Source organism: Lepidochelys kempii, chromosome 12 (genome assembly GCF_965140285.1).
Source record: "Lepidochelys kempii isolate rLepKem1 chromosome 12, rLepKem1.hap1, whole genome shotgun sequence".
Taxonomy (NCBI): Eukaryota; Metazoa; Chordata; order Testudines; family Cheloniidae; genus Lepidochelys; species Lepidochelys kempii.
Genome location: NC_136391.1, coordinates 19,113,861 through 19,138,168, shown reverse-complemented (window position 1 = coordinate 19,138,168; position 24,308 = coordinate 19,113,861). Strand labels below are relative to the sequence as shown.

The 24,308-nt window shown below is 38.9% G+C and overlaps 1 protein-coding gene across 5 annotated transcripts in view; it reads left to right on the top strand.

Annotated features, from left to right (window-relative positions):
- Positions 1-24,308, top strand: part of PHKB (phosphorylase kinase regulatory subunit beta) — a 209,795-nt gene that overhangs the window by 10,084 nt on the left and 175,403 nt on the right. For 3 of the 5 annotated variants that reach the window (XM_073307739.2, XM_073307735.2, XM_073307736.2), the window contains exons 3-4: positions 8,752-8,769; positions 18,297-18,386. In XM_073307739.2, coding sequence (XP_073163840.1) covers positions 8,752-8,769; positions 18,297-18,386 — 108 coding nt within the window. The remainder of the gene's footprint in view (positions 1-8,751; positions 8,770-18,296; positions 18,387-24,308) is intronic. The other 2 variants (XM_073307737.2, XM_073307738.2) reach the window with 1 other exon arrangement.

The window sequence follows — 24,308 nt, the reverse complement described above, 5'->3', positions numbered from 1 at the left end:
CATCAACAATATATTTCCTAAACTTATTGGTTGAGGTCCTAAGAAGTGTCTTCCTGTTCTAGATTTCAAAAATCTTTTCGGGTATAATACTAAGAAGAGAGAAATGAAGGCGATGTAATAATAATACTAAGCACATACATAGCACTCAACATTTATTTCTCAAAATATCTCAGTAAGGGAAATAAATATCCACATTTTACAGTTCAGGAAAGTGTGGCTGAGATGCTAAAGGACTTGTCAGAGACCATGGACAAAGTCTGTATCAGAGGTGTGACTAGAGCTCAGTCCTCTCTTCAAACAGTAACCCATACCTATCATGTCTCAGTATTTTCTCAGTTTGTGTATATTATTTTTTATAACTTCGACTGTCTGAAGCAGTTCTTTCTATAAACATGTATGTGTCTATATTTTTAATTTGTTTTTACAAAAATGTTTTAATGCGAAAACTAATTTAAAAAATCACGTGTGAAGCTTTACTTTAAGTTTCACTTTATATAGAGAAATCTTTGAGGAGGACAGATGCAAAATGAGGGTAGGTAGGCGGTTGCAGACCAGCCAAGCTGATTGGGGCAGACTGTGTGAGTTAAAGAAAAAGTTGTCACAGGGAAAGGATCTTTTTGGACCAAGGACAAGACTCCCATTTAAAAGCAGGAACTTCAGTGTATAAGGTAACCAAGAAACAGGCAAAAAGAAACCTGTGCTAGTCACACCCATGTGAAGAGACGACCCATACCTGTTGATAGTTGGGGGGACAGAGTGAGGGCAGCAGTTTCAGCAGACGTTACTGAGCATGCTCAGTACAAGCCAAGCAGCAACTCTGGGGAGGCACGTGACTCCATGTGCCCCCTCCCACCATGCCTCCTCTTCCCATTTCTGGCTAATGGGAAATATTTGTTCAGAACGTCTATTCTCAATACATTTTATGAATTGTTTGTGTTCATTACCCCTGGCTGTAAGGAGTGTTCTTGTAAACTAAGACCATCAGCCCATCAGAGAGGCACAGCTAGTGAGTTTATAATGACTGTGTTCTTTAAGACCCAAACTGTCTAGTTTGGGGAAGGGGGAAAGACATTTGCTAGAAATACTGCCAGGGAAATAAATTATGATCTTAGACACGTTGACAGTGCGTCTTCAAATATGCCCGTTAATTAGTTTACAAGGAGCTGATATTCTCAGAGGAGAAACATGAGGGAAGGAAAGGAGTGGGTCTCTAAAAGTAATTGGCATTTACATAGTGCTTTTTATTTATAAATCTTAGAACTATATTGGAAAAAAGTGAAGCACACACAAGTTAAGGATCTTGTCTAAGGATTTGTAGCAAGTCAGTAGCAAAGCCAGAACTAGAATCCAGATTTCTAATTGTTCTGTCCAGTGTTCCTGTCCAGTGGATCACAACTTCTAGTACACTTTTAGAGAAAAACTACATGAACTGTGAACATATAAAAGCCATACATTGACTACCAAATTATATTTTGCTCCATAACATTGTGTTGAAAGCCCACTGAGTTTTTAATTGGACAAGTGTTTCATCAAATAGGCTGTTTGGCTTGAAACTGAGACTTTTATTTTCACACTACTTTGTTTCCCGTCTGACAGTAGACATCTGTTCAGATGTCGTTTGGATGGATAATTTGAGAGTAAAAAGCGGGTGATTTTTCTAACTCAGATAGTACAGTGACATATTTTGCACACCTCTCAAACATCACTACAACTTGGTCAATGAATTTAAACACAGATTTCAAAGGAATAGTTAACCATAGTTTCCATAGAAACTAATGAGTGTTATGCATTCATTCTGGTTTCATACACTCTGTTCATTTTGCTTTGAATTATCTGTTCTTGTGTGGTAATGTTCTTGGAATTACAGGCGGCAATGCATATCCTTGTGCCTGGGAATAGTTCATTCTTAAAATAATGCAATTTGTTTAAAAAAAAAAATCTTGCTTACCCCTCTAAAGGCTTTGGGCAACCAGTGATGGTAGTTCTTGAAAAAATATTAAAAATACCCTGCTCATAGCTTTTAAATATTTGATATACAGACTATACAAATATAAATGTGAATTGAACGTAGGGAGAAAGGTGTCTTATTTTTCCCTGCTTTAATTTTACTTCTTTTAAAATGTGTTATCTCTAAAACATAATGCATGTATAATAGTGCAAAGTTGCTTTATAGATCATAACTTTGGTCCTATTGCAGAGCCAAGTAATTCTCATGTACAGTCATAAATCGATGCGTTTTGCAGCTGAATTCATGAGGATAGGTTGTCTGATTGTAAAAACAGGCTTTTTTCATAGTTTTCCTCCGTTATGTCATGATTAAAAATGACAAGTAGCACAAGGAGTTAATGTTTCACCTGTGTAGACCTGGGTTCATGGAACAACAGAACAAGGAATAATGGTCTCAAGTTGCAGTGGGGGAGGTTTAGGTTGGATATTAGGAACAACTTTTTCACTAGGAGGGTGGTGAAGCACTGGAATGGGTTACCTAGGGAGATGGTGGAATCTCCTTCCTTAGAGGTTTTTAAGGTCAGGCTTGACAAAGCCCTGGCTGGGATGATTTAGTTGGGGATTGGCCCTGCTTTGAGCAGGGGGTTGGACTAGATGACCTCCTGAGGTCCCTTCCAACCCTGATATTCTGTGATTCTATTAATCATAGAAGTTAGATATGTAAAGGAGCTATTAGATCATCCACTCTAATTCTGTGCAAGATCAACTAGTTTTCTACTTTGTCATCAACACTAGGTTCAAATGGGTCTTCGTCACAGTTGAGAGCACTTAATTTGTTTCATCCTAATCTCTACTAGTGCTAGCATGTATGAATCCAAAATACAGCTTTACACAGTTGGCATTCTTTATTCAGGAGTGATTTAAGACTGAAATGTTTTGTCAGTTGTATGGCAGGATTGAGGTGCATTGACAATATTTAGTGGAGTAGTTTGTATAACATCTGTCTGTATCAAACACTCTCTACTGCCATGTAGTTAGTTCCATACTTCACTTAGCAGTAAAATTAATAAAAAGTTTTGAAAATAGCTGCACAAGATTAGGTGTATGTGTGTTCCACGTGTTTTGTTTGTTTGTTTTTTAAAAAGGGCAACAAAAAGCTTTTTTTAAACACCTTGCCCAATTGCATGATCTTCTGCATAGTTACTGTATTTAATCCAAACTTTATTGTAGTTTACCACATGCTGGCATGGAATTCTTAGTAGACTACTCCTACAAGAACAAACTGTACCCTAGCTAGAAACTCTTTGCTCTTTGGTAATACATTCTGACAGGTGCTGCTCTGTAATCTTAAAAAACTGAGGAAGAGGATGGTGGGCCAGGAGATGATTATGGAAAGGATATGATATGGCCTAACCATCATTACTTAATTTTGGTTGACCTTAAACAGTACAGTGTAAAACATTGGTGGGCAACCTGCAGCCCGTGGGCCGCACATGGCCTGTCAGGTTAATCCGCTGGTGGGCCACCAGACAGTTTGTTTACATTGACCTTCCGCAGGCATGGCCACCCGCAGCTCCCAGTGGCCGCAGTTGTGGTTTCTCTCAGTATCAAAAATTGTTTATAAGGCACAATAAACATGTTGACATTATCTGTCATTGCTGCATGTGTGGATTTCACCTGCATGTTAATCTTATTTTTTAAAATGTTTGTACTTTATCAAAGTATCATAGCTGACAGCCATATTTTCTCATCTCTGAATGCTACTGTATTTCCATATTAATAAGTGACCATTGTTAGGGAAATCCATTTCACCAGCACTATGCTGCTTTATACCTCTAGCCAATTTCTGTGGGAAACTGTCACTATTTTTAGTGATCTTCAGACTTCAGGAATAATGGATTTGAGATGCTGCAACTTTTAAGTAAAGATGAACCATTATTTGAAAGGGCTGGGGGTCAATTGCTTAACATTTACTCAAAATATGGTTATATTTAATCTATGTACAGTATATATTGTAATATCAAAAATAATTGAGGATTTCATGGAAGTTGGGGTAAAGATCTTGAGAGGTCTTCTCATGAGATATTTCCAAAATCAAAATGATAACATCCTATGCTTTTATGCCCTGTCTGTTTCAAGCCACTTGAAATCCTGCTAGTTACTAACTTGCAGAAGTCCATTTCTGATGTAAGTTAATAATTTAGTTCTATAGATATTACTACCCAGCTTTTTGGAGGAAAACTTAGATTAATGCATCCATGTACTAGATCCAGATTTTGTGTTGGATCCTAATGTACGTTGTTGTTCAGTATTCTTTTACATTAAAGTTCAGTCTTCAAGGGGTAGTGAACATAACATAAGAAAATAGGTATTGAATGCATATGCAGTTACAAAGGGTGAACTACAAAACATGCAAACCAAATGTTTGCACTTTTTGATATGCAAAGAGATCTTGCAAGCCTTTTCACACTTGTTCATTTTGTTTTACTTTGTTTTTCTAAATGTCTTCACTCTCTTTGTTGTGAAACCTTGGTGAAATCTTCAGAGGACTTGTTGATGATGCAAAGCTGTAGTTTGATAGATGTCTCTTCCCCATAAATCAGTTTGGAGGGGACCATTAGATTGTCTAATAGTAAACATTCCCTCCCTTCCATATACTCCCTCTCCTCCCCAGTTTAGGGGATGGAGAGATGTGAGATCCCTCCTTTAATTTTCTAGTAAAGAAGGAAGTGAGTTCCTGATGTTTGATATTTCAAACATAAAATATGTGCAGGAAGAAGGGTGGTGTTTGAGGCCGCGTTTTACGTTAAAAAGGGGCAAAACACAAAAGGCAAAAACACTTTTTGATCTTGCTTCACACTACACTTTGATTTTTAAAACTCTGCTGACACACTAGAGAGCCCTACAGTCACCACCGCCTGTGTGACTTGCCTCATGAGCAGAGGAACCAAGCTCAGGAATAAGAGCGAACTTCAGCAATTGGGTCCTGCAGAGATTTTCCATCTGCAGTGCTGTAGGCAGGCTCGGTGAGAAAAGATGTGGGAAATCATTAAACAACAACACAGACCAAATGGGGGCTTGTCTGTCCTGCAACGTCCAGTAGGCTCTCCACTTTTTGCTGCTACAGCTGCTGCTTCTAGTATTATCTCAGCTGCTATACCAGCCTGGAGACAGAGAGTGATACCCTGTTACGCAGTATTTACCTATTTTGAATTTAAGTGCCTGATTGCAAATGCCAAATTTGTATACTCGTGAGATTTTTTTTCTGCTACACCGCACCTGCCCCAAAGTTCACCAGCCACCCGACCGCTGGTTATTGTCAATCCTGAGTGTTCATAAATCATGAGTCAGGGCCCGCCCCAAATCACATGATTGGCTTAAAAACGATTTTTCGTCTTTAAGTTTGTTGGCTCTTTTATTTACTTTCTAGTTTTTTAATGTTTATGGTTCACATTTTCAAGCATTTTTCCACAACCATGAGGGCTGGAAACTTCCTTTTTCTTTTTTAAATGAAAGTGGAGGTTATTACATGATAGCATGTCTCCAGAAGCTGGAGCATTTAAAAAAAATCAAAATATTATGAAATCCATGATAAACATTTATGACCCTGTAAATGGTTGACACAGTACTTACTAACTGTAAATAAAATACTGGTTCTTTTATAGTAGTTTCCTGAGATATTTGCTGTCCTCTTATCACCATTGTATCATTTAGTTCTTTGGGGGCTATATCCTGCTGTTGTGTGAGGCCCAGATCTTGAAAACCTTTATGTATGTGCTTAACTTTGCTACTGTGAGCAATCCTATTGATTTCAATGTTAAATATGTGCATAAGACTTTGTAGGGTCGGGGCTTAAATTGATAGCAAAATGTCCATTAACTTCAGTGGGTGCATGATTGAGCCTTTAATTAACAGCAATTTGAAAGTAGTGGAATGGTCTTTTAATTTTTCTTTCCGTATTTTACTGCAATTTTGTATTCTATTTTGTTTACCAACTATTGCAGAAGTAAATCAAGCTTTCTGTCTATAATGTAAAATTTTTAGTCTTAACTGACTTTTTTGCCAGTCATATGTAATCAATACACTTGCTAATGTTTACTGCTATTTGTTTGTTTGTTTGCCATTTTTGAAGCACTTGTGGCATGTATAGGAAGAATGAGTTATTTTGCTTTGGATTCCATTTATACAAACATAGTGGTGGAGGTTCCTAATTTTTCTAGCTTTTCCAATTTTTAAGGGTCAGATTATGGCTTATCTTGCCTGCCCATGCAGGAGAGTAAGGTGTGGTGTCATGCATCTCCTTATTCCCCTGTGCTGGGTACCTCCTTTTGGGGGTTGGGGGTGAGAGATGAGAAGGAAGTGGCCTCACCCCAAGAGCTATACTCATTCCTGCACAGGTAGGAAGGGTATATTTGTGTAGAGGAAGACAAGTGGCTCTGCCCTAGAATGTGTAGGGCAGAACCAACCCACCAGGTGATGTTCCTTGCACCTGTTGTACAGCTGACACAGAGTATGTCTCCCTTCACTTTTCCTCCTGCAGTAGCAGAGTCACAGTCTGCCTCCTGGACTCACCCACACCCTTTTCCCCACACAGGTTAAGAAATATCTGAAGTCCCAAGGATATGTGGGAGGGATGCAGAAAGTGCAGTTAGTGTTATGAGCTTTTAGAACCCACTGCTAGTTCTAAAAGCAGCAAAACCCACAATACAGAAAATGAGTAGATAAACATTTTTATGGGTTGGTTCACATGCAGAAAAACAAAACACAGTTCAAGTAACAATACAGTCATTTGCCACTGCCCAGTGATTAAATGGTCCCTCCTTCTTCCCTCACCCCCGAACCATGACCTGCTTCAACCTTATGATTAGCGCTCTATAATAGCTGCTCAGTGCATGAGTTAGCACTGCTGACAGCAAGGTTAAAAAAAGAATAGGTGTGCACACACTGTCCAAAGCAAATGTTGTTAAGGGAGATTGAGTGCTTCCCGTAACAGAGATTTGTAAACAAGTGTGAACAGTTGAGACAAAAGCATTGCCCAGTGACCACTTTATAAATTAGCCACCACCCTTCACAGCACAAACCCAACCCTAAGGTGATTAGCCAGTGGAGATGCCCTGTTATAATTATCTAATGTGTGAATTGTCACAGGAATGAACAGCTAATGACCTTTGGCTACAGGGAAACAAAACCATCACAAAGTTATGTAACCTCACAAGTATGTGTTCTGTCATGTGCTTTTCCAGCAGCTGCACAGGGTGTGACTGCATTCATCTGCACAATCAGATGTCATCCTGTGCATCCTTGCTGTTCGAAGATGTGGACACATGTGGCAGCCCTGATTTCCCTTGTCCACTGAGAACCAGGCCCAGTGTGCACATGGGTGGGATCTGGATGCATGGACAGAGTTTGTAAACCAGAGTTGTCCTCAGCCCACTCAGTGAGCAGCCCGTGCCAATTATATGAATGATGTTGGCCATATTGGCGTCCAGATGGGTGCATAGGCAGTGCCAAAGAGATTTCAGTCTGTCAAACATGCACTCAATGACCATTCCACAGCTACTTAGTTTGTAATTGAATTCCTTCTTTCCAGCATCACAGATGTCAGGGTACAGTTTAGTGTGCCAAATCAGGAGTAGGTATGTGGGGTCCCCCAAAATAACAGCTGGCACAGATACACTGTAGAAAACCATATGGTTTCTGAGGGATCAGGTCCCTTTTTCTGTCCTGATTTCAGCACCCTGCTGTGTCAGGAACTTTTCCAGTGTTTCCCATATTCATGAATCTGCCTCTCTGTTCCACTAAGCCTTGCAGAAGGAGTGAATGGTAACTTTTTCAATTCAGGTACTCACTTGCTCCATTTGGTGGGCAAAGTATTGGGATGAGGGTGACTTCAGTGGCCACTGTACGGGTTGGAAATCCCATGCTCTGAAATCCAGCTATTATTTCTGGAATTTTTCTAACGGAAACCACCCATTGATAGGTTAGTGTTAATTGCCTTGGAAACCTGTACAACCACAACCCTGGCGGAGGGCTTTCAAACTCCAAAGTGAATTACAATGGACCAATAGCTGTTTGAGTTGCAACCTTCGCCAGGGCAATATAGCCACCTGCTTCCTCACCACTATGGCTTCCCTGAATCGAGTGTTCTGGCACTAGAGGTTTGATGCAAGCTCCTCGCACAGCTCTGTGAGGATCTGTTTGCTCATTCAGAAGTTCTGAAGCCACTGCTGGTCATCCCAGTTTCCAAAAGGATCAGATCCCACCACAACATGCCAATTCTTGTGCACCAGAAGTAATGGTCCGCTGGTTGGCACACTGTGACAATGCCAACAATTCATCATATCTGTACCCGATGAGCTGAATGAATTGTCATTCATCCTCAAGGTCAGTTGTCTTTGGTGTGTCAGAAAGTTCTGCCCAAATTCCATCCAGCCTCTCACTGATTTTGTTAGTCCTACAAATATAATTATTTCTCCCACATGATTACTTCTTAAGAGTAAAACTATGTTATGCTTTAATCACTTTTATGGACTTTTTATCGCTTGTCTCTAACTTTTAATTCTCATGGTTTTCTATTGTGTATTATCAAAAAGTTGAGTAGTTTTAAATTATTTCTATTGCTAAAATGTCAGACACTTAAATTTAACACTATTCGTTGCCTGTAGGACTCTGACACTTCTATGTTTTTCTGTTCCACTCAGTCCTTTTTCTGCATAAACTTTTTATATGTTCCATTCTTAAAATAAAAATGAAATATATTACTTTGTGGATGGTAACTTTGTTTTGTTTCTTTGCTGGCCACAGAGGGTCACAGATTGTCCGGTGAGTATAACTGTTAGAACACAATCTGATCTTTTGGAATTTGAAAATCCCTGCAATATATATATATGCTGTGTTAGGTAAAGCTTCTTCAGTGGGTTTTAAAATAGATTCTGTACTAGTAAAATTATTTGACAAATGATTTATAATAGAATATTGCTTTGGTGAGCACGTGAAAAGTTACATAAACAGCTAAGTTACATTGCACATTCATTCATTCATTCATTCATATATATATATATATATATATATATCAAAAGAGAGAGAGAGTCCTTTTTCAAAACTGAAGACTGAATATATATATTACCTGAAAGAAACCATTGGATTAATCATCTTACTTCGAACTTTAAAAAAATAGAAATGACTTAAGTGTGTATACACACACACATACATACACACACACACCATTTTGTATTTAGTAGTAGTATTATGTAAGTAATATCATTGAGTAATATTGTTTTATTTCCACATTGTAATAAAACCATTCTGTTTCAATTCACATCTCTTCCCTTAATTGTGTTTTAGTTGACAGACTTGCAAGAGTCACGCACAGCTATGCTTGTAAATTCATTAAATTAATACATGTTAACTCCATATTATTTTTAACCTTTGCTAGACAAGCTAAATACCATTCCAGTTTTTTAGCCTTTATTTTATGTCAAGTGATCTTTCAGGGACTATTTTGTGTGTTTACAGGAATAGGAGACAGCTGAGAGAGGGGAAGACAAATGAAAGCTCGAGGGGTTGGGGAGAGGAGAGGGAGAAAAGATGGAGAAAACCAAGACTTGATTCTACTCTGATTTGAAGTTACTGGAATTTTGCCATTTCAGTGGAAGACAAATTTGTCCTGTAATGATAGCGCACATGCGTAAACTCATGGTTTCTATGATATTGAAATACAAGTAGATTTTTATTTATAAATTAAAATTTCTATCTATGAAATAGTAAGGTTACCAGCTTTGAAATGCAAAAACCTGCCCCAACAACACAAGTCCACTGCTACCCTAACCACAAGGCAACTCCACAAACTCCCCCTTGAGCAGCCACTTGTATCTAGAGAGAGAAAAAATATAGTTAGGATTGATAACAAATGGGTCTTTGTTTTATCAGCACATTTTGCCAGTCAGTCTTTGTACTCTGTATTGTGTAGCCAGTTGTCGTTGAATGTGCAATTTCTGATGTAATCCTTTTTTATTCAGGGTAGTAGTATGATGACTTGCACCATTGCCCTGATTTTCCATTATTTAATATTCCTCTCACTCTCACGTGACTCAAACCCTCTCTCACGCACACACACAATGCACTTGCATGTTAGTGGGCAGATAGCTTCTGAATTTTCAAGAGTGTTGATCTGTTATTTCTTAAACCGCAGAAACGGGAACACTGCAACATCTTTAGCTGAACACAGAAACTTTTAACATTGGATATCCCAGTATATTGTGATGATAATGCAGATATTTAGACCCACATTTAAAAAAAATAAAGACAGATTAAAGTATTTTTGTGGCCATTGGCAAATCCATTTAAAAAAAAAAACAGGCTGGTCAAATACCAGAGAGGTGGTAATCCTATGTAATAGCCACAATGTTTGAACAGTTCGTTCTTTTGTCTGAATAACAACATTTTTGGTAATATAGAAAAAATTGATGTGTATATATATCTGTTAGTTGGGTGGGTATAATCAACAGTGTTCAGCCATTAAACTTCCATTCTTTCTTTGTGATGTCTAGCGTGGAGTAAGAAAAGATGATGCAAATGAAGATGTTCAAGTCTATCAATAGGGAGCTGTTTTGTTTCAGACTATTCTTACCACAGGTTTTGTCCGGGAATCCATCTTGGTTGGAACCATTTCCCAGCATATGCTGAATAAGATACAAATTATTGTGGCATTATACATGAGCTAACATAATTCACTCTAAAAAATAATTGGTGTCTGGTTTGGGTATTTTCATGGTTCAGGGCTGGCTGCGCCTTTGATCTCTCTCTGAGTCACGGGTGATGGATTTTTTCCTAAAAGTGTGGGGTGGCATGAGGCCCCTCCCTTTCCATGGCCCCACCACCAGCCAAGCTGCAAGCTGGAGCCGGGTCGGGGAGCCCAGGCTCCTCCACCTGCCTGTGGGAGGAGAGGGCAGAGAGTAATCCCCAGCCTGTGTACCCACCCAGGGCATGTGGAAGGTCTGCGGCTCCCCACAGCTGCCCATGTGGCTCTTACCCTGACCTGGCTCTGGCTTACCGCCTGGCCTCAGGGTGGGGCCTGGCCAAAGAGACGCAGCTGAGCCATGGTAAGAGCTGCCCGGGCAGCTGTGGGCAGCCACAGACCCTCTATTTGCCAGGGGCAGGGACATGGGCTGGGGGCTGATCTTGGCCTCCCCTCCGCCCCCATCCTAGACAGGTGGAGGGTTTGTGGCTCCCCGGGCCACTCTTACCCAGCCTGGGCTCCAGGTTCTGGCCTGGCCAGAGGGCAGGCCCTCAAGGGGAAGAGGAGGGTCAGGGTGCTGGGCCTGTGGCAAAAAATGGATGGGCAAGGTCTGTCCACTTTCAAAAAGTGGGAGGGCCATGGCCCTTTGGCCTCCTCTATTCCGGTGCCTCTGCTCTGAGTCCATGTTTTCAAGCAGAGGATGAATCGTAGGCACCCAAGTGTGATATTGATGGCAGCAACTTGTCAGTGCTTTGTGCATTCACAGAGCAGCTGCATACGGTAGACAGTCGTTTTGGGCTAGAGAAACAAGCACTGATTGGTGGGATCGCATTGTCATTCAGGTGTGGGATGACGACCAGTGGGTACAGAACTTTAGGTTGCGTAAAGCAACCTTCATGGAGCTACGTGCTGAGCTGTCCACTGACCTGTGGTGCAAGGACACCAGATTGAGAGCTGCCCTTTCAGTAGAGAAGCATGTTGCAATTGCTGTGTGGAAGCTGGTGAATCCAGTCTGCTACCGGTCAGTTGCAGATCAGAGGCTAGCTATGTGAAATGGTTCACCAGTACAAAAGTTTGAGAGCCACTGCTCCATAACTTTTATCATCTGCTCTGTTGCTTGCCTAGCAAAAGCAACATTCTCTTTTCTGTCCTGCCTTTCGGCTTCCCAGCACTCTTTCCATTCCCTGGTCTGTCTCTCATCGCGCTACAGCACCTCGGAGAACATGTTTTCTTTGCTGCACCTAGGGTTTTTTCTTATCTGCTGAAGCCGGTCTGCAGGGATGCGAGATGTGTTCTTCAAAGTCTGTGCTGAATAGAAGGGGGATTGTTACATTCCAGCAAATGATTGAAATGTTTTAATAAAAAGTGCATTTTGCTAGTAGAAATTACTTTCTCTCTGAGACTCTAGGCAGGCACACAGCTCAGGGAGCACCCCAATCATGGTGAGTATTGGAGGTTGGGGGAAAGCGGTTGTGCGTATGGACAAAAAGGTCACGGCTTGCAGGGCAGCTTTGTAGGGAACTCATGCTAAAATTATCCCACACTTTTTCATATGCAGCCAACCTGCTGGCTGACATCTCGCTGCTGCGGGTGACCAGAGAAACCAGGGCACAGCTGCTGAATGCTTGTGGCTTTCACCCCAGTCTATATGCAGCTCAGCTATGTGCCACTTCGGTCCAGCTCCAGTGATTGCTAAATGGCATGGTAAAGTTTTCTACAATGGGGGAACTAACAAGGCTGTAATCCATTGGAATCTGTGGCAGAGGAGTAACAAGTAACTCTTTGAAATTTTCCAGAGCCTCTCTGGAGGATTCCCTGCAGGTCTCGATGTCCATCGATACCCTGCTTGGCCATGCAGATTAGCTACACAGAGCAATGTCCAGCTCACAGAAAACACTACCTACCTCCCACTTTTCGATTCCCTACACAAGCCTCAGCAACTTATCCAGAGTCTCATCTGCTTCCTGCTCGCCGTTGAGCACTTCTGGAGTGGAGAAAAGTTCCTGGCTGCCTGCCCCACCAGGCGACCCCGCTGGGAGCACCACATCCTCTTCTAGTTCGACTTCTTCATCTAGAATTTCAGCCTGCGGGTTACCCTCTTTCTGCTGCCTGCGAAGTATCCATGGGGCTATTGGCGATGGAGGAGGGGTCACCACCGAGGACAGCATTCAGCGCCTTATAGAAGCGGCAGGTCTTAGGCACACCACCGGAGCGATGGTTTGCCTCCCTCACCTTATGGTACACCTGCCTTAGCTCCTTTATCTTCGCTCTGCACTGCTGCGTGTCCCGATCATAGCCCTTTTTGCACAAGCCTCGAGAAATTTGCCCATATGTGTCCCGATTCCTATAGGTCACTCACAGCTGCGACTGAACAGCCTCCTCTCCCCATATACTGATCAGATCCAACAACTCAGTGGCGGTCCAAGCGGGAGCGTGTTTGGTGCGATAGCCAGCCATGCTCACCTGGGAAGCTCCTCTGGGAAGCCAGCAAGCAGGAAATGAGATTTAAAATTCCCAGGGCTTGTAAGTGGGAGGGGCGGGTTGGCTGCAGGGCAGCGGAGTTCAAACCACTGACCAGAGTGGCAGCGTGGGAATTGTGGGATTCTTTCTGGAGGCCAATAAAATTGCAAAAAAACCCTGGTGTCTACACTGCATGTTTGTCGACAATAAAGGGAGGGGAAAAGACAAAAGTCTCTTGCAGGGGTGGAAGTTTTTTGTTGCCAAAACTCGGCTTTTTTTCCGAAAAAAGGCCAAAGCCAGTTTTTGGCAACAAAACTTGCCAATGTAGACAAACCCTAAGACGTGTAGCAATGGAAAAATGAGTTCAGTTATTGTGAATGATTCATTTTTATATCACATTTTCTATTATATTTGTTTAAAATGTTACAGAATTGTTTTCAGTTATATCGTAGCAGCAGGTGCCACATGATTAATTTGGCAGTCTTTATTGCTAGTCTTCTTTCTCTATTAATATGCAAGACTGCACGTCATGCATGTTCACTTTGCAAACTACCATTAGGGTTGTTTTTAATTAGAAATAATGAACATCGTATTCATAGTAAATGAACTGCAGCATTTGCTCGTATATAAAGTACTGACCAGTTTTCATCAGTATGTAAATGATGGAATACATTTTTAGTGGTATTCCTTCTTCCCCACCTCCTTTTCTCCTTACCACAATCAAAGTGTTTAAGTAAAAGGAAGTGTGTCATTTGTTCTCCTGAGCTCAACTGCTGCAATAGGGAATATAAATCTATGGGGAAAGAACTTTAATTCTTTTGATATGTTTGAGGATATTCTGTAACTCATGGTCAAAAAGCTGGTGGCCTAAACACCATCTGTCTTTGTTAGTCTATTGAACTAAAGGAGATTGTAATTTTAACTCTGTGTGTATATTGCAACAAGATATATAATGTAAAGGAAAATAAAGTAGCTAATACTGAGCAACTTGTATATACAAGTGAATCCGAAGAAACTTTAACTTGCACATAATATCATTTTACTTACAAATGTCAGTAGAAAAAATGTCACATCACTTTTTTATTTTTAAAAAATTGACCCAAATTTTAGTCTCTTCAGATCTTGTTTATCATGGTGCACAACAGTCTCTGATTTTAATAAACATTTTAAGCTTGGGATTTTATGTTTTGTAATTTCTAAATCAAACACGGGTAAAGTAATTCAGAATTGTTTTAAATTTAATAGTTGTGTTTATACATGCGGGTTTTTAAGTGTATTTTTTCTAATTAGTGTTCCACTGTTTTTTTTTCCTGTTTCACAATTGAGTCAAACTTACGACCATACTTGGCATATAGTTGTCCAGTTTTTTAGTTTTGTTTTCTTTAAGCATCCTTGACATTTTGTTTTTGGAATGTCTTGACCCCAACTGTTACTTTCTCTATTAATTTATTCACATGTTTAAATTTCTATTCTTGTTCACTTTCTCTCCTTAATACCACAGTGGTGGTGAAGGGGCAGTATATTCAAATTCCATGGTTCTGTACAGACCTCAGGACTATATCTTAATATGAATTTTAAATATGGGCACTTGATAATGCATGGTAATGCAGTGAATAAACAGTAAAGAGTAAAACCAACCTCCATCGTGGTTAGAGAAGAACAGGTTGGTTTCATAGCACAGTGCAGAAGTGCCCCAAGTGACTTTGTACTGAAAGTGCCAGTTCTGCTGTCAGAATATACTAGATATCTGCATTTCAAACTACTGTATCTCCAGCATCGTATTTGTTCAGTACTGAGTTGGAGGGAAGAGTGTTGCTTGCTGAATCATCACTACCATTTCCAGCAGCACCCTGGGGTTTCTTTGTGGTTGAGGTGTTCCCATTTAAGTATTGATCAGACCTGATCCTTCTTATCTTGTGAGATGTATATGAGGAGTCACATTCTAGGTGGAGTGATTGAAGGTCTTTTCATGTTAAAGTCTTAAAAGTTCTTCCTTTAACTTGTTTAAAGTTTAAACCATTATTTAAAATAAACTAGAAACTAATATGATGGAGTACCCATCATAGTATCTCTTTTCAGGAAAATGGCTGCCAGGCATCTCTGCAAATGGCAATTGTAGCTAACTTCATTTTATACATTACTTTTCACTGTAGACAGAGGGAAGCACTCCTCACCATTTGAACTTTGATTGTTTGTCCTGGTCATAATGGGTGAACTATACTTCTAAATGCCTCTTTTGTCCTATTCGTTACAGGGACCAATATACTTATTTTTTTCCTACAACTGTGTTTGTTGGCAAATTACTCATTAAAGTTCTGAGACTAATTAATAAAAAGAATTATCTAAATTATTGATTGAAAACCTGACTGACTAAGAAACTTGCGGAGATAAAGGATGAAGGAGGCATGCCTCGGGGCCCTATTTCACTCTGGGGTGTTAGCTACTTCCCACCACCCAACACAGATTTAATGAGGTTAAGAGGTGTCCGTATAAAATAAGTAAGAACTAATAATTATTCCTCAAGAAAGGCTTTTAATGATTTCCGACTATAATAACAGCATAAACAAAACAAGAAAAGGAAAAGGAAAACCAAAGACCAGCACTGAATAAGGATTAATACAAAAGGCAGATTATATTGAAGACAAGCACAAGTACATGTAATATTGTGGACCATTTCATAGGTTCATAGATTCATAGATATTTAGGTCAGAAGGGACCATTATGATCATCTAGTCTGCGAGTTCCTGAACAGTGAATCTACATATGCTGGTCCTGGCAGGTTATAATAAAAGCCCTGAAGACAAGCATAAGTAAAGCTATTATTCACCAGCTCTATATTCCTGGTGACAAACTATTTCAAAGGCAACGTAAAGCTGATGAACGATAGCACTACATGCACTTGCTCGGACTACTTAAAAGACAAGCACTAATACATGCAAAGCTATTATGCATCAGCTACCTATTATTGATTTTATACTCCAGTATCGATACAACTATGATCAATTCAGCTCGAGCGACCAGACTTCTTTACTGCATAGACTTGCCATGCATTTGTCCGAAAATACGTTACCCTTCAGTCTGCCATTTTCCGCACTGGCCAGGTACAGACAGTCGAGAAGCGCACGTCCCTTCAGTTCAGGGGGTGTGGGTCAGGTTACCAAAAACACACACACACAGTCCCGTGCCTTCTTTCTTTTTATCTGATCTGATGGCCGTGTTTTAGAACAGACCAACCAAATCAGGGTGGGCCACATTGTTTATGTGGTTGCCCTAATTGTATAATTGATGCGTATTTAATTTTCATGTCCAGTTGTTAGTTGTTTGTATAATTGAGGCCTATTTATTTTCGGTAGCCAATGAGATTTTGAATGTGGGTAATTTGGGGTTGATAAGTACATAGGAGTCAGCATAAATTGTTATCTGGTTGCAGCGTCCTGACCACAAGCTTAAGCTTTGTTTTTGCAAGGCTTGCATTTCAAAGCATACGGAAGTTTGAGACCTAACATTTGCAATACTTCTATTTCATTCAAGCTTGACAAGGCAGTTGCTCAGTTTATTCACAAAACTGAATTGGCTAGTTAAGTATTAAAAAATAATCTTTTCTTAGATAAACTATGGCTATATTAGTCAATGTGGGCTATAAAGACTGAAGAATCTAAATTAGGTTTGTTACCTTGTCCTCATTTTGTACCTCAAATTGTCACTGAAGTATACTATGCTTTTGAGTAAAACTTAAACACTACAAATCACTTAACATAATAGCTCTAGATATTATCAAATTAAACACTCATCAGTGGTAGTGTATTCTTTGTCATACATCCATGTACAGAAAGGTATTGCGGAGTTCTGTCATAGGAAAATTGAACACTTACTTTCACAAAATGCAGATCCTCCTGTCGCTTGGAGATCAGGAAAGCGTACATTTCAGTAGTACCAGCTATCAAGGTTTTCCCATAATTTTAAAGAGAAAGATAATGAAACCTAGAATGCTGATTGTGGAAGGGAAAAATTGATTGCTTTTTGAGGAGGGAGGAAAAGAAATACTCCCCAATGGCATACAAAATTAGGTCAACCTCATGCCTGTCATAAGGATATAGATTCAAATATTGTGGTTCCCAGAGGCTCCAGTCAGGATTAGGTGAATTTATTTTCTGACACAACATCTCCGGGTGGTGGTATCGGTGTATCTTTTTTAGATATCTGAGTAGAGGATCCTGCATTTTCTCCATGTCCCCAATTTCTTAAGTTTATAGTTTTTAACCTTACCAAGTCGTGAATTCTTTACTAGCTGCAAAACATGCCACATAGTTCTTACTGGTTATGAGGTTAAAAACGTCATGGACATACAGAAGCTTGACTGAAGAAGTCTTAACTTTAAAATTAAACTAAAGCATAAGGAAATTAAATAATCATTTGGCCACTCATGGTCTTCTGGTTTCTTAAGCATATAGTGCTTCTTACCATAACAAGAATTCATTAATTCTAGCTCTCTCTTTTGAAGGAAGGCACCTCACTGCCTCTGACCTTATGAAGTGGTCACTCCTGAAGTAATTTAATTGTGGTGTAAATGTGCAAAGTTACACTGGTGTGCAATTTCTTTTTAAAATGGTTTTCATTTAATGCCGAGACTTGTCTTAAATGTATAGGTAAACTAGTTCTGAATAATACCTTTAATAATATATAGGACTCTTGTCCTTTCATCTCCTCTTCTAAATGCCTGGATTTAAATTCTGTAGCACCCAAAGAAATAGAACTCAAAGCTTTTTCTGAATGGAACTGTGCAGCTCATGTAGTAAAAAGTTCAGATTTCCAGTAATTGAATGGTAGCTCTTACCCTCGAGGCATTTAGAAAGTGATTGTTGGCTAAGAAGTGGTGTGAGAGCTTGGCTGTGCTTACAACCTGTGAGCCTGACATTAGTGTGTTTAGTATTGGACAATCATGTAAAATCAACTGGTTTACAGAAGAAGTAAAATTACATTTTTTAAGTGAATTGAAACTGAACAAAGTGTTATGTTTGTGTCTTAAATATTTATGCAAGAAAAAGCATGCTAAGAGTATTTTTAAACAATATTCCTATGATAATTTATGGAAATAATTTTGATGTTGATAACTGTATTTTTAAATAATTTTTTGTGATTTTTTTTTCTTTAGGCTCTGTTTATGAACCACTTAAAAGCATTAACCTTCCAAAGCCAGAGGGAGAAAGTCTGTGGAATAAATTGGATCATTATTACAGAATTGGTAAGTAAAGTAAGGGGGACTCTTTGCAGTAATCAAAAAATGTTTGCAGTGTAACTTGTTAAAATTCCTCAACTGCCATAAAATTCTTATTTGTATGAATGACAGTTGAAAAAAAAAAGTATAATGAACTTGTTTGGATGTCCTCTATACCATCTGAAAACTCATGATCTTTCTCTAACTTTTTTCAAATCAACCTGTTGCTGATCAATTGCCATATTCAATAGGTCATACTGATTTTTATTGGATCTACTCTAAAAAATGACTACGTAAATAAAGCAACTTCTTATTCAGCAGAATGGCTCCGTAGATGTAGCTGTTTGAACCTAGAGATAGAAATAAATGTTTCTTATTTACTCATATTAGTCTTACAGAACCATTGCAGCTATGAGAGAGGGAGCTGGATTCTGTTGTTATGCATATTAAGTTAAGAATCACCTCACTGATTTGGTATTAGCTCACAGGTTAGTCTTTTAGCCTAATGAAGGGGCCAATATATATCTGTAACTTCTGTCAGTGTAGACCCTATTACTAATGTAATGATTCAGAACATAAAAATTGTGACATTACCCAGGGTTGAACAGCTATGTCCTCTCAGTTCTCCAACCTGGGTGCCTTTTATACTATTTTGCTTGGAGAGCAACCACTCCTGGCCTGCTCTCACACAGCCTCCAGCATATATATTACTCCCAGCTATACTGTATGAGTGCTTTGGCCAGTCACCCTTGAATTACACTGCAGAGCAACACAATCAAATTCCCAGTCCCAGACTTTGCCCCAGAAATGTGCATTTTGTATTGCCCAGCCCTCTCCTGGACAATACAAGCTCTTATAAGGTCCATTATTTTATAAATAAAAAGTGATAGGCACAAATCCTGTTATCTCAAATGGAGTTCCCCAACCACTTTAGTCCAAGCACACTGATTTATTAACTACAGAAAGATTTAAAGTGATTACAAGTAATGAGGCATAAAAGACAGAATTTTTTTACAAAGAAATAAAAGGTAAAATGCAACTAACATCTAACTTAGCAAGCTAAACGATTTCAAAGCAAGTGTCTCTCTCACCACATATTTTAGCAGTCTTACTGGCTAAATTTCTTTCTGCCAGGATCCCTCCCCAATCCAGTGATGCTTCCTTTGTCCTTAAAGTGTTGCGATGCCGTGCATAGAGATGAAGGGAGAGATCTTTTGGGGCATTTGTTCCCCTTCCTTATAGTTCTCTTTTTTCTTTGAAAATCCTCTCCATTTGAGGTTCAGGAGCCAGCATGGCTGTGGGGGATGGGAACCTCCAGCTGTTTCTTTGCCAAAATGTAGATTTCTCACTGTCTTTTTGTCTCTGAGGAACTGGTTTTGTGCCTGCTTTTCTAAACTTGGAACATGTCTCAGCAATGTTATACAGTAGAATTTTATAACTATGTACAATGTTGCCACACACATTTTACCAGGACAATAATGATCAGCAAAGTATGAGTTTTCAAATGATACTTCACAAGGCATACTTTACACAACATTTATCATAATCTTCTAAAAAGAATGAACATAAGGATACAGACTGTCACAGAAATATGTAAGTACCATAAAACACAGACACAGAATGTCATATTTCTCAGATGCTGTCCAATATTCTGTTTAAAAAGAACAAGTGTTTCTACTGTAGGAATTTCTAAGTTTGGTTTGAAGTTATATTAAAATAAACAATAATTAAAACTAGATCACTCATTAATTCTGAATTCATTTATGTGTCTTATTTTATTCTCTTGCTCTGAGCCAACAGTGTAAAAGTTAGCAGCAAAACTTGCAAATGCCTTAAGATTTCATGAAAAGTAACTCCTGATTTTTTGGGGGGTGAAATTAGTACTTACTAGCAGAAGTCACAGCCGTAATCCTGGTCAATATAAAAATTTTCAACCATTTAGATTAGGATAGGTTATTATTTATTATTAGTTGCCTTTAAAGTGTTTGCTGCTTATTTTTAAAAGCTATGTTTATTATTTTTATTTTAAATTGAATCAGCCTATAAGAGAAGAGAACACTTGAGACACATTTCAATATAGCATCATATCACTTCTGTAAATTTTCCTTGGTGGTAATTAGTGTTCAAATTATGTACTAAGCAATGGTGAAAATGATGGGCCATTATCAAAGGTTAGTCTTTAAATAGAGGATGGAAAAGTTTGAAAGAAAGAAAAAGCTGTCAAGCAACATTTAAGGACCTTGTGAAACGCCCCTGGATGCATAAAACTTTACAGAAACTCAGTAAGAGTTTCAGGTTATGCATAGGAAACCCTCTTGAGGATTCAGGTGTTTGGTTTTTTTAATAGATTTTCTATGGCCAAAATAAAACTGAAGACTTCAAACACAAAAGCAAACTATCTAAACAGGGCAGTTGCCACTAAGATGCAACTACAATTATTAGGACTTCCTATACTTTTCCTCAACTCAGGGAGGCACTCCCACAAATTCTGAAATTCCAATCTGAAACCCTTTCTGAGGTTGAACCTACAAACATTTACATCACTCTGTTTTTTTGGGGCCCTCCCCTCAGAGGAGCATGGGATAGGGTACAAAAGGATTTGTATACCATATCACCACAGTGAGCAAAAATCTTTTTTCTTTTTTTTTTAATTTAAAAAATGAATTTTCTAGTTTAAATTATTTAAATACAGGTTTATTTTTAAAACTAAACTGATTATTACATTGGAAATTGACAATGTAGGTTGAGGCCTAATTTTACTATAATCTACTAAAATAATTAAAATAAAATAATATTAAACAGTACATGTGTTCTGCCAAAGTTTTAAAGAAAGTCATTTGACTGAACTAAACAAACTTTGACTAATTACCTGGAACTAGAGTTTGCTGAAGTGCTAAACCAGTTTTTGACAACAGTAACCACTTCTGCTCATGCAGAGAGAAAATTTTATTCCTTTCAGTTTATTGAACTAATTCTGTTCACCGACTAGTTCATTCAGAGTTGAGAAACCAGTCTGGAGTTCAGAAAACAGGAAAGACTTGTTTTCCTCTTCAGTCTATGAACGAAAATGAGATATACTCATTCTAAAATCTTGAAGGACATGTTCACCCAAAACAATCACTTCAGTTCACTAACTTCAGCTAATAGTTCCTTTGTTCAATAAATCAGTTTTAAAAGCAAAACATGTTTTGATAAACTTCTTGATATTTATGTATCCAGCACACTTAAGGTAGTTTTACTTAAATGATAAAAATATTAAATGCTTTTTATACATTTTTAATTTAATTTGAATTTTCATCCAAATAGAGCTTGACACAAACCACAAGTAGGAATATTAATCCTCATCTAGTAAATGAGAAATGAATCACTCACCATAATAAAAAAGTAAAACTCTGAATAAATATAAGTTAAGCTTTATAGTTGCATAAATAAATGTGTGTAGATATAGCTTCTCCTTCCAGGTAGCAAAAAGAAATGTAACGGCGATGTTAAGTTACAAATCAACATGTTTTAATGGTTGTCAACCAGTGAGAAATCAGCCTTTCTTTAGGAAAATAATCAGAAGTACAAATGCAAAACAAGATTAAAATTGATTATTTATATCAAGGTTTCCTGCTTGCTGATTTAAATCATGATTAAACTTGGTGATTTCAGTCAATCAATCCACTCCACACATCAGAGTGCTGAACTTGTGCTTTTGAAATCACCAGTTATAGCTTTTTGTTTACTGTTGAATTCCTTTTGAATACAAATTTGTTCTAAGAACTTAAAATAGTTTCTTAAATCTACTGTTTTCACACAAGTATGAGACCCTCGACACATACTCAGGGCAGCAAGCCCATCATGCTGGTCGCAAAGCTGCGGTACGTTCCAGTTTAAGGGAGCTAGCTTGCTGAGAGCTACTGCAGGTATATCCCCTTGATTTAGGAATCACACCTCCACCTTGACTCTAGCTGTTTTGCTATACTACTGGATATAATGGTGCCAATAGTTAAAAGAATGAATGGGCTTATTGTATTTTCATAACATAAGTGACATCGATTTATTTAAATGTTGAAATACTTTTAGGTATCTATTCTGTAGTGTCTTCTAAATTGAATTATTTATCACTTTCTTCTAATTAAATTTGTGATCAACTATAATCATACACACACTGTTTACTTAAAGGTGTAATGTTATCAAGAAATAGCTATAAAAATGCCTGTTGTCGTTTTTTAAATCAAGTCATGGTTGTGCGATTCACTGCCGAAATTTTAAGTTTAATCATTCATTGGTAGAGCACAGTAAACAAAAAAGATATGTCAGCCTGAAAAGGAGGGATGATACTCTATTAAAGAATGTGAAACCCCATGAAACCAAATTTCTGGTTCATGCTTGATCTGTACACATTTTATTGTTTTGTAGATTCATTGCTTTTGTCTTCCCCGTGGAGTGGATGGCAGTTCAATTTACTTTTAACAGTTGGCAATGGCAAATCTGTGCTGCTGTTCATCATTCATCTACTTCGGGCTCTACATGTACTGCAGCCAGTTTTCTGTTTCAGCTGAAAATGTGTTATTGAATTTAATCAATTCTAGAATGAGCTATATTAATGCTAGCAAAATGATTTGTCATAGAATATCAGGATTGGAAGGGACCTCAGGAGGTCATCTAGTCCAACCTCCTGCTCAAAGCAGGACCAATCCCTAAACGGCCCCCTCAAGGATTGGACTCTCAACCCTGGGTTTAGCAGGCCAATGCTCAAACCGCTGAGCTATCCTGGCCAATGGGAGCTGTGGAGTTGGCACTTGTGGCGGGGGCAGTGCGCGGAGACACCCCCCTCCCCCGGCCGTGGAGACGAGCTAGCTGCTTATGGGAGTGGCATGGGGCTGGGGCTGGCAGGGAGCCTACCTTAGCTGCCGCACCACTAGACTTTTAGCACCTAAAATCTCCCAGTTTGACTTCAGTAGCCTCCGGGAGATGGGGCCTGATTCCAGGAGACTCCCAGTGAAACTGGGAGGGTTGGCAATCCTAACTATAGTGCAATCTCTTTATCGTGAAAGTGCAACTTCTAAATGTAGATTTTTGTTTTGTTACTTATCTGCACTCAAAAACAAAACAATGTACAACTTCAGAGCCTACAAAACCACTGAGTCCTACTTCTTGTTCAGCTAAAAACAAGTTTGTTTATATTTACAGGCGATAATGCTGCCTGCTTCTTATTTACAATGTCACTGGAAAGTGAGAACAGGCGTTCTCATGGCACTTTTGTAGCCGGTATTGCAAGTTATTTATGTGCCAGATATGGTAAACATTCATATACTGCTTGATGCTTTGGCCACCATGCCAGAGGACATGCTTCCATGCTGATGGCACTTATTAAAAAAAATGCGTTAACTAAATTTGTGACTGAACTCATTGGGGGAGAATTGTATGTCTCCTGCTCTAGTTCACCCACGTTCTGCCGTATATTTCATGTTATAGGAGTCTCAGATGATGACCCAGCACATGTTAATTTTAAGACCACTTTCACTGCAGATTTCACAAATGCAAAGAAGGTACTAATGTGAGATTTCTAAAGATAGCTACAGCACTTGATCCAAGATTTAAAAATTTGAGGTGCCTTCCAAAATCTGAGAGGGATGAGGTGTGGAGCATGCTTTCAGAAGTCTTAAATGAGCAACACTCTGATGCCGAAACTACAGAACCTGAACCACCTAAAAGAAAATCAACCTTCTGCTGGTGGCATTTGACTCAGATGATGAAAATGAACATGTGTCGGTCTGCACTGCTTTGGATTGTTATTGAGCAGAATCCATCATCAGCATGGATGTATGTCCTCTGAAATGGTGGTTGAAGCATTAAGGGACATATGAATCTTTAGCGCATCTGGCACGTAAATATCTTGCGATACCGGCTACAACAGTGCCATGCGAATGCCTGTTCTCATTTTCAGATGACATTGTAAAC